Source organism: Porites lutea, chromosome 1 (genome assembly GCF_958299795.1).
Source record: "Porites lutea chromosome 1, jaPorLute2.1, whole genome shotgun sequence".
NCBI lineage: Eukaryota > Metazoa > Cnidaria > Anthozoa > Scleractinia > Poritidae > Porites > Porites lutea.
The window spans coordinates 57,859,351-57,871,149 of NC_133201.1; the positions used below are offsets into that span (position 1 = coordinate 57,859,351).

Here is an 11,799-nt window from a genome sequence, read left to right on the forward strand (position 1 = left end):
GCAGCCATAAGTTGTTGCCTCATCACGCCATCCTTCCACGTCACGCAACAATTTCAGGACAATCAAATAATTCCATATAAGGTAGCGTGAAAGTAAACGTACCCATACCCCGAGGAAAAACCTTTTGCAGTTCCGTTTTTCCCCCAGGAGAGGGTACGGTAGGCTATATAGAAGGCTATAAACGCGCAGACGACATAGTGTCACGTTGTAGGTGAAAAAAGTTCTGAGCTGGCATCACTGCTTTCAGATGGTGCTTGTATCAAAGGTTCCAATCGACCGACATTTAAGGTTCCAGCTTGTTGAGGTGATAGAGATGATGCTAATGATAATGAAGACTGTGAGCTCGATCTTGAGGACAAGTTGGAGTTACTCCCTCTGCTATCAACTGTCGTTGAAAATGTGCCAGGAATTGTCGCTGGATTGGTGTATTTTTTCGGTGATTCAGGAGCTGCGCTGGCGCTGACTGGTTGGGCGGCGCCAGGATGAGAATAAAGCGATCGAGGTGAGGACGGAGGGCTGCAGCAAGCAAAAATGAGAAAACAACTGATTAGACAATGGTAGTCAAAATCACAGGGAACCCGTATAAGTAACATCGTTATCCGTTTTTATTTACCTGTGTTCTCGAGTCTTTACGAGTTGTGTTGGAAGCGATTTGAATTTGCCGGTTTCAAATGTTTAATCTTGTATGACGCGTCCTGAATAGGACGGGACGGTCAACGCTGGTTCAAATCCCTTCCAAAACGACTCATAAAGACTCGGAAACACAGGTAAATAACAACAGATCATGATGTAGGTAATACAGCGTTTGCGTTTCCTGTGATCGTAGCCCATTAGCAGTAATGGCATATTCCGTTTGCTGTTAGTCTGAAACGTTTGCCCAATATGTAAATCAAATAAATGCAGTGTTAGCGGTATTGTCCAGATAGATTGCGAGTGATCTACATGTATCTACACAAAAGCGCAGGCGACAAGCGGAGAAACCGCGTTTTCCCGTTGTTTCCAGCCCGTTTTCGCTCACGCTATCCCCAATAAAACCGACAGCTAGGCAGGCTAGAGAGGGGAGGGGAGGGATGAAACAACCGAGGAAGAAAGTGCAACAGTCCAAGGATATGAAATCACTGCCATTTTTGGGCTACATTTAAATATCTCTCTTCACTTAAGTAAGCAATTAATTTTCTCTAAGGTGACTATCACATTGATGTTTGGATGTATGTAATTTATGGGATTTCATTGGACACCAGCAGTTATATATGTACTCTTCGCTGTTTCCCTGACTGACAGCACTTCCCTCGATTCAGTTACAGACGAACGTTACACAAGGCGTCAGAGAAAGACCATCAAAAAGTTGAGCGTTAACATTTAACATTACCTCCGATGTGGATTATTATTGCCAGTAGTATTTTGTGTAGAGTGTGATGAAGGATCTCTTTTTGAGTTTGTCATGTAGATATCGCCATTAGAAAGTTCATTAGCAGGATCTTCTACTTTGCCCAGCATACTGTACCTTCAAATTAAACAGAATCAGTCGGCATGAGTTAAGAGAGATCAACTTGTAGGCTTAAAACATTACGTCATCAAGTCGCGGCGCTAAGAACCGTGGGACTTGTCAGACCAGATAGATAGATAGATAGATAGATAGATAGATAGCTTTATTAAAAATCCATTGCAGCCCAAGGGCTGGATTACGGACTGTACAATACGTTGAATACTAAGACTAACTATTATAAATAAATATCAGTAAATAAATAAAACAAAGGAACAAAATACAACGTCATGAAATTTAAGAAAATAGCCGCGAATTTACAATAAAACCATTAGAAAATAGCCGCGTTATGCATGATAAAACTATTCATTAGTCTATTTGTTCTACAAAGAGGCACGTTAAAAACGCGCTTACTCCTTAAGGCTACAGTACTAAGATTACGTGGCGGCAAAAGGCCATCTAATTTGTGGAGGCTGTTGTCCTTAATCTCATTGAAAAGGCGCTCTGTCAGCCATTGGCGCCGTTGGTGGAGGGTGGCAATATTGCACTCTTTTAGAGCCTCTTGATAGCCTAAATCAGGGAAAGTAATTCTAAGTGCACGGCGCTGAATTTTCTCTAGCTCTTCAGAGAGATACTCAGGCAGACCATTGTGGAAAACTTGGCAGGCATATTCAGACATGGGCCGGATACACGTAGTATAGAAACAAAGTAGCTGCGCAGGATCTCCTTTTGCACGCTTAAGCTGCCTTAATAGGTATAGCCTAGAGGCTCCTTTTTTGATAACATTCTCTATGTGAGCGTTCCACTTTAGATTGTTTGAAATTGTGAGACCAAGAAGTTTTGCGCTAGTTACAACCTCAATTGGTTTGTTGTTAATAGTAACTGTTTCGAAAGGATCTACAGACCTTGAGAAACTTATCTGCAACTCTTTACACTTGGTCTCATTCAACTGGAACTTATCTATTTCGGCTTGCCTAACTAGGTCGTCTACAGCAAATTGGATTCCACTTAGTTGGCCCTTGTGGACTGTCTCGGCCATCGATGTGTCATCGACGTACTTCCAAAGGTTGACACCATTGACATTGATGTCATTTATCATTACCAGGAAGAGCCAGGGCCCCAATTTTGTCCCCTGCGGGACACCTGCCCTGACAGATCCCCAATCCGAGTAGCAATCGTGGGCGAGTTTCACTCTTTGCTTCCTGTCAGTAAGAAAATCTGCAATCCAGTCCAGCACCCAAGGTGGTAGCTCATAATCAGTAACCACGACCACGTAGATCGAACTGTCGAAAGTATTCAGGATTCTCTAAGATTCTAGTAGACCTGCACCGTTCTAAACGTCTCATTTCACTGGTCCCCTTTAGTCTGCACTTCCATTGTTTTTAGGGATGGTGGCATTGAAATGTGACAATCCCTACTGTTTTCCCAGCTAATCAAAAGATTCTCCCTTATGTGACAATCATCTGTAAGTTTACATTTGTATTTTCATTGTTGCCTTATCGTAGAGGTTTGACTTTTGGTTTGAAATGTAACTCGAGATAATATTCGCTTTCAATAAAACCGCTTCCAGAAGCTTCTTATTGTTCAAGCGTGTTCAAAACAACTACTTGAGTCTACGATACAGTCCAGTGTGTTCAAGTTCACTTAACTCTACACAACTCAAATTGCAACCATACCACTTCAGTTACAAAAGGCTTATTAAGTCATTCCCAAGCATAACATTCACCATCACATCTCTATCAGTCCTGGCAGTGTACAAGATATTTGTCACATGAACCTAGTTTAGTGGCTCCCACGAGCCTACTGTAGCTCACTGGTAGAGCCTCTAGACTAGCTACTAGGAAGGTCAAAGGTTCGACTCCTGTCACTGGCTGAAAAAAATCATCTATCCTAAGTTACTAGAGTTTTCGCCACTCCTCCAAGGGTAAAGGTTAAAGTAAAGTCGCAAAAGAGCAATAAGGTCCACACGGTCCTAGCTCAACTCGATTTCCGTGTAGCATAAAGTAAAGAGAGACAAGCTAAGCTGGAATAAAGTTTCTTGTCTAAGGAAACAACACGAGGTAAGTCCCAATAATAATAATTAAAAGTTCGGGGTGTCAACCGCTCGGTTATTATACCCCTACAAACTTCTTCTAAAATGGGGCCACCTGTAGAGAAAGTAAATCTTGCACAAGGTACTTCACTGATTACCGTTTCGTTTAGCGTGTTTCATTTCTCCATTTTGTCTCAGATGTTTTATCAAACACGAGTCAGAACGTTTTATCACAATATCAAACACCTTGAAATTGGTGATATATCTTCCGCCATAATTATGTCGTATTTTCAGCTCCATTGTCCATGATTGACAGCTATAATAGTGTTATTAACTCTTAAAGCAGTTTGTGTCAAAGTTAACTAATTTGTAGCGAGATATGATTGAATATCATAGCCAATGTTCTATAACTGTTTATTCCTTCATCTCACATTTATTTTATAACATTTACTCGATAAGGCTTATTAACAGTGTCCCAAACTCCACAACAAACAACGAGTATTTAATAACTCTTCTTTTCCCTCTCCTCTTTTTTCCTTTGTAAATCTTAAATAATATTGAATTTGTAAATTATTTGGACATATAATAATATACTATTATTATATTACAATTATAAAAATGATCAGTTTTGTGTGACCGAGTGAAATAAAAAGTTGAATTGAATTGTTTGATTAGCCTGCAAGAAAGCTCCTCATTTCAAGTGGAGAGAAAGGAGCGAAGCCACTCACATACATGTCTGCTTACAAACCAAGTTGGACTGGGCCTGGGACTGTACAAGGGGCATGGAAACAACATTGGCCAATATCTAACAAGTGCGTCTCCAAAAACTATCCCAGAAACAATTATTGCAGGACACATTTTGGCTCCAGTTTCCTTCTTGTTTCTAAGTGGCAAAATAATTATCATAAATTATTGATTAAACTAAGAATACTTCTTATTACATAAACACCAATGAAACATCAGGTGAACTTTCACACGAAAAGGAAATCTTCACACGTGAAAATAACATGTTATCAACACAGTTGAAAAGATCACAGTTGAAAAATTGCAACTGCAAAAAAATTAAAGTGAAATAGTTTGGTATTTCATTGGTGTTTATATATATGTAATAAATAGAACATTACATGGCCGCTTGGAGTTAAGAAATTTCTCTTCGAGTGTTGTCGCACTGCCATGTAATAACCTCTAGTTATTTACCTTTGAGTTTCATCCTCTTCCCATGTGTCCTCATCATCACTAGAATCATCTGGTGCAACATAGAGTACCTCAAGTGTAATTTCACCATGCACTGCAGATAAGACTTTCACAGCCTCACTGTGTTTAGCTTCTTGTAGATCAATTCCATTAACTGCTAGTATAGCATCACCTACATATAGTCCTCCTGATCTGTCCACGGGCAAACCCTCATGAATCTCAGATACAATGATGGGTACACCATGTTCCTTCCCACCCTAGAAGCAGTATTAAAAAACTTTATGGTTTTGGGAATGGTACATGCAAGTTTATTTCAAAAACCTACAACTAACAATATTAATGAAAATGTGTCTGGCTAGTTCCCCTTTGATGCCTTATTCCTTCTTCACTTATTAGAAGTTAAGAAAGAAGAGAAAAATAAGTGAAGAAGGAATAAGACATCAAAGGGGAACTAGCTTGGATAACTAACGGATAATTGACAAGATTTAGCAAAACTAACTACGAGAGAACGACTGGAGACCTGACAATTTGACTAACAATAGACGACTGTTTAACTGTGACAATAGACGGATCGAAACGCACCAATTACCGATTACGAGTCTTCATAACCAATAACATCACGGCTTAACTGACAGACGAGCAATAGCACCGCAACGTAATTGACCAATCAGATCAATAACCAAAGTATAATACCATCAACTGACGTGATACAACTCACTTTGACTCTGCAGATGACTAACACACAGGCTGTCAAAACGTCAGTCACTGTCAACAACAACAATCCTATTCAGGACTACGTTCACCCGGACGATCAAACTCAACCTACTTTTGAAATGACTTCTGGGTTCAAACCTTTCACATAATTAGTAATGGTTACAGGACTGACTGGAGTACAAGCCATGATGTATGATTCAGGGCAAGTACATGTAACTTCAAATCAGCCCAGCATGTACTGCGAGGAAGAATTGAAATTTCAACCCCCTTCATCATGAATTGCACAACACAAAATCCTATTACATATTTGTACCATTGAATTCACTGTGTCAATAACGAAAAGCTCAGGATTGAAATAGCATTTAATTCGTTTAAGTACAAAGTTCTTACAAGTGTACAATGTATTACACCAAAGCAAGAACATGGCTTACAAGATTGGAAGAAACTGATGAAATATTTTAATTAAATATGAAACTATCGGAACACGGTGTACACTGTACATAAGCTGAACTTAGCAATAAATAAGGACTGTTGAGAAAAAATCACTTCGAGAATTTCGTTATTGACAAAAATTAAGAAAGATAGGGGAGTGGGTGGCACTTCATGAAAACTTGGGTAAGGTGATGAAGCTTAGGCCATCAAACCCTGACCCAGTGTTTCAGACAAAATCTTTGGTTCTCCATTAAGACAAGGGGTAGACAACACAACTGACAAAAAAAATAATATTATACCCAAGTGATCAGCCTAAAACTGACAATCATGACCCTCACCGTTATTGATATTCCTAGTCCCTCTGTTTTTTCTTTATGAATCACAACTGTCCTTGGTTCACCGATGCCTCTTCTTTTTCTTGCTTTACTTTCAGCATCCTCTTCGCTTTCTAATTCTTCAGGTTTAGGTGGTGGTGGGGCTGGTGTCTTATTGTTGGGATCTTTCCTCCCTCTACATGCTCTGATGACAGTTTTGTGTCTGTGCAGATGAATCTCAGCCTCTATTTGATTCCACAGTTGGTCATGTTCACTGCCCCTCATGTCACGGCCAAGCAGCTGAATTTGTTGTATTCTGAAAATAACAGTGCATAATTATTATTAATTTATAGTTATTATTATTATAAGCACCAATAAATACCAGGGAGGCCTTGGTGCAAAAAACTTGATATCTTTGAACACAAAAATAACATGTTATCTTCACATAATTTTATGAAAAGAGCTCTGTTGCTGTGGCTCCAAGGTAAATCGCACCTTTTGCAGCAAAAAATTATGTATATTGAACTGAAATGGTCTGGTATTTCATTGGTAAATGAGATAATAAATTTATATAACATTACATGGTAAATAAAAAATTAAACCTCTTCCTCAGGGTGCAAAGAAAACCATTTTATAGCTTGCCATTCGGGCAAGCTGAAGCTAGCATATACTAGTAGTCCAGACGTCATTTCAGCTAGCCCCAAAAACTGTTTAATTTTGACTTGAAGAATTGATTTCACAGTTCTTCTGTTATTCGAATTCCTCAAAAGACATCACTTGCACGTTAGGCAAGTTAGGAACAGAATTCACCAGCCCAATAGCAAAATCCACTAGCCTTGGGCTATCAGACACTACTTTCTTTGCACGCTGCTTCCTGCTGATATATTTTCCAATACTCAAAGTAAAATTTTGTATCCCTGAGCAGCCAAATACATGTAATATCCTCTGTGAAGACTCCTTACTATTAAACAATAATATGCATAATCAAATGGTGAAGAGTGAAAGTAAAATTAGGAAATAATTTCAAGTGCATTTTGTCCAGGATTTCGACAAAATGCATGTGAAATTATTCCCTAATTTCATGAGTATTATAATTACGTATTAATATCATAGGTGACAATTATGCTCACGATCATGGGTTTTTTGCATGTACATTGTATCAAAATTAATAAACACTGAAATTTCTCACCAAGATTAAGAAGTTATATGTCACCCATTATTATATTCTTTTTTTAATAATAAGTTGACTTCATTGGTTCCAAAAGTAATACAGTCACAAAATACAGTCACAACACACAACTACTAGTTGTCCTCAAAATTTTGAGGAGTGATGTTTGTCTGCCAAAAATAACACAAGCTCGTCCCCTGGTCTTCTCAGTTAACAGTGCCTTAACCTGCAAAAACACTGCATTTTTGACGTCATTTCCTCATTAAACACAAAATTCTTTCAAATTTGGTCATTAGTAACTGGTTATGGTGAATTAAACGTGTGCTTTTAGCCATTCAGAATCGGGGAAATATTTTGAATGAATAATAATAATTGTTATTTATCTTCATATAACTTTAATCTATACAGTGTATCAAAAAATGCAAATACATGACTTATTTTAATAAGTAAAATCTCAGCGTTATGTATCATATATCACATTTACACTTTACATGTAAATTATATATGAATTGACAGCTGTATACAGTAGTTTTACTCTTATGAAAAAAGTACTATCACTGCAAGTATATAAGTATTATCGCAAAAAAAAGAAAAAGTATTATCACAAAATAGTTTGTGCATGCCTTTACTATACATACGTTACCTTCCAGCTAATTCTTTATCAAGATACTTTGCAGCGAGTCTTGCTCCATACACTTCACCCTGAAGTGAAAAGATGTGGTTCCTCAACCCTACATTTTCTTTCTCTATTTGTTTAATTTGACATTCCATACGAGTTTCTTTCATGGCATCAGTCTTATATCTCATCATCTCATTTTCCTAAAACCAAGTAAAGAACAGATGTATTGTTATTCGAAACAACAGAAACAGATGTATTGTTATACGTTTAGCCAGACGATCAAACTCAACCTACTTTTGTGTTGTTCTTGTATTCAACACTGACACTGGTGGAGTAAAGTGACTCATTGGGGAGCTTAAGCAACAACTAAAGCAACAGCTATAAAAATGTCACTTAAAAAGTGAATTGACACTGCTTCAAACTCTGTCACACTTATACCATCTTGCTCAATTCATCAAAGTTGGCAAACTTTTCTAGCATTGTATACTAAAACTAAAAAGACTGTTTCAAAGTTCATGAAAGGGAAAAGAGAGTCATTGTCTTGCGTTCACATCCTCTATAAAACATGTGATTCAATATAGGTAATTTCACAGTGAAGTGATGGCAAAGAAATGTACAAGAAATGTGATGCACGCATAAAGTTGTTGTTTTGCTTATTTAAACCTAATGCTTTTTTGCCATAAATTCTTGTTGCCACTGCTGTTGCTGTCAATGTTGCTTGAGCTCTCTATTGGTTCTCAGAGCTGTCATTAACTCTCAATTAGATGAAAAAGAAATCAAGAGAGCTGAGGATTTGGGGTTTGAGGTTTTCAAGCATCTCCAGAGCAAAAAAACTTTCACTGATCAAGGATTTAAGGCCACTGGAAAACAATCACAGACCTGTAAACTAGCTTCTCAAACTCATTAATAATTCATCAAGAAAATACAAGGAAAATTAATGTTTATCAATAAATGTTTGGAAATCAGAAGAAAAACTCCTTATTTTTGCATCCTTAATTTCTCCTGAGAAGTAATATCAAGCATTCGACACAGTGTTTCATCACCAGATGAAACACCTCAAAGTTCGTCAAAAATACTCCGCTGCCAGTCATATTTTCAACTCTCTTTGGTGTTTCATCTGGTGATGAAACACAGCGTCTCATATATTTGATATATTACAGCTCACATGAAAACCACAAAAAGGGCAACAGTCAAGGTGCAAAAGCAAAAACCAGACTATAATCCATAAGGGTCTATTCACACTAGCGAAAAAGCTGTTTGTTTAGACAAATTTTCTGTTATCACCATTAACAAAAGGATGGTTCGCCACAATCATTAATTTTACAAATTTTGTCCCAGATGGGAGAATGTTCAAAGGCACCGTAGACAAAATTATTTGTGCTGTGTAAAAACTGGACAAAATCGACTAAATAAATTAATACAAGTTTTTCTTGTCAATCATTTGTTGTAAAACCATTATTTTTTTCCATTAAGTAACAACAAATGTGACAGTCTGTTAAGAATAAAATGAATATATGTACAAATGTGTACATGAATACATGTACAAATGTTTACATGTACAAATGTAGATGTTTCAAAGACAATTCCAAAATTTGTCTGCTAGTGCAGAAAGGCCTTAAGTCAATTCCCATACAGATTCACACAGTAGCCATCAAAGTTTAAAATCTTTTATTCCTCTATCCACTAATCACACTTCCGCCGCAGTCCCTAATGTACCTCTATACTAAGGCCACCTCCATACAACAGCTACAGGTGTACCACATACTGTTCCAAAGATGTCCAAATCTTTGTGTGTAGAGGTTCGAAAATAATAAAATCACCCCTTAAGCTCATTGTGCAGACAACTGCAAATCAAAGATGCCAACGTTCTACTTACTAGTTTGTTCTTTATATTTTCTGAGTCTAAAGGCATCCCAGCATTAGAATGTAGCTGGAGCTGAACAGCATGTAGCTGAAGTAGCAGATTGTTAACTTCCTTCTCCAACACTTGTTTAGCAGCCCTTTCTTCCACCAGGTCATGCCTAAGGGCAACCAATTCAGCCTTCAAAAGGAAATTAAGAGTGAAAATTAATAAATCCAAGGAATTTTTTCCAATTGATTTAATCATTATTATTATTAATACAATTTACAGTGTACATGTACAAAGCAATATTATAGCACAACCTGAGATCAATACAGAACTGCAACTACTGAAAACTATCATTGCCCAAGAACATAGTTCCATCTACAACAACAACAACAACAACAACAATCTTTATTGTCCTCTTGATACAAAAGTGTAAAGGCATTAAGAGGAAATAATTGTGAAAAAAAAGGGTCAGAGTGCAGCCACTCAGAAATAGCAAAAGCTAATCGCACCAAGTGGCTGGGCCATGCAGAAAAGAAGCTACAGTATCAAAGTTGTTATAAATAAACAAATGCACACAAAAACACACAAAGAAGAAATGTATAAGCTGTAATCAATAAACAAATACACAAATGAATCAACAGAGAGGCAACGGCTGTGCACACAATTAGCGGCATATAAAGTACACCAATCAAGATTTGGAGATGACAGATTCTTTTAAAAGCTTTTCAAAATGACTCGCTGATTTGACATGTACATGTAGATCTTCTTTCATAGCATTCCAGAGTTTACCCCATTCAAAGGGAATACTAAATTTTCCATAATTCGTCCTAACTTTCGGTAAAATTTAATATTAAGACTTCTTAGAGGCCAGTCTGGTTGCATATTAATGTACTTTATTAATGCTTTTAAAGAAATTATTGAAAGTACTTGGAAGTCTATTTGAATAGTAATCAAGCCCTAGGATTTCAAATCCCATGGATAACAATTTTTCGGTTCCGCACCGAAAGATCATGGGAAACTATTGGTAGCAATTTTTTGGTCCCGTGAAAATTCACAGGGACCCACTTTTATTTCTTTTCATGTACAGTAACAGCATCTGTTTTCTGGAAACATGTTGTTAAACATACTTTAAAATTAAAGAACATCAGTGTCTACTAATTATTCGAAAAAACTTCAATGTCTATTAAAATGTCAGAAGAAGGTCAAGAAAGTGTTTTAACACCTTTTTTGAGCACTTAAGTGTCAAGACTCCTCTTCAATTCAACTAAAGAAGGAAGTATAGTCACTTGAAATGTTCACTACAGATCTTGTCTTTTCATAAAGAGATTCGGGCCTCATCATCAGTTTCAACAGTGAAATTGTCACTAAAAGACTTCATTCTAATTGTTTTTAAACTTTTGGAGTCTTATATACTTTTGTCTTGGCACTGGAAGCCATAACAATCGTTGCTGCTAACTGTAAAACATGTTTCCTGTGTGTGTCATCAGTAACATACAATGCACTTTGGGAACGATTCAAGATGGTGGACAATAGAAAAACAGTAGCATTTTTTAAAATTTTGTTTACACACAAGCTGAGTCAAAAAGAATTGTTGTACTAGTTAAGAAACCGAGTGGAGAAATATTATATTTGTGTATTTTGTTCTCTCAGTCTGAATATATCAGGACATGTCACTGGGAAACTATTTTTCAGTTTTGTTGTTTTAAGATCACAGTAATGACATGGTAGTGGAAACTATTGCTACCTTGAAATCCTAGGGCTTCTTAATCATGCATAAAAAGAGCACTGTCTAAATATATTAAATCCTCTAATTTAAGTATCCCCAACTTGGATTTTCTTCCCCATTAAAGCCCACATATTCCCAAGCAGGTGTTTGCAATGGTCGTTAGATCATGTTGAGAGACTACATAATGCATCAGTTAATTCCAAGTGGAACAATGCAAACATCCTCATCCCTCCCCTCACCCTGGGCTAACACCCAGGCATTAGTATTT

The 11,799-nt window shown here is 37.2% G+C and overlaps 1 protein-coding gene across 1 annotated transcript in view; it reads right to left on the reverse strand.

Moving 5' to 3' along the window:
* The window catches only part of LOC140923107 (Golgi-associated PDZ and coiled-coil motif-containing protein-like), a 13,815-nt gene continuing 2,016 nt past the window's right edge, over window positions 1-11,799 (reverse strand). The window contains exons 2-7 of the mRNA XM_073373179.1: window positions 9,833-9,997; window positions 7,981-8,156; window positions 6,194-6,485; window positions 4,713-4,966; window positions 1,370-1,504; window positions 1-516 (exon numbers count right to left, since the gene is read on the reverse strand). Of these exons, the coding sequence (XP_073229280.1) occupies window positions 201-516; window positions 1,370-1,504; window positions 4,713-4,966; window positions 6,194-6,485; window positions 7,981-8,156; window positions 9,833-9,997 (1,338 nt within the window). The 3' untranslated portion in view covers window positions 1-200. The remainder of the gene's footprint in view (window positions 517-1,369; window positions 1,505-4,712; window positions 4,967-6,193; window positions 6,486-7,980; window positions 8,157-9,832; window positions 9,998-11,799) is intronic.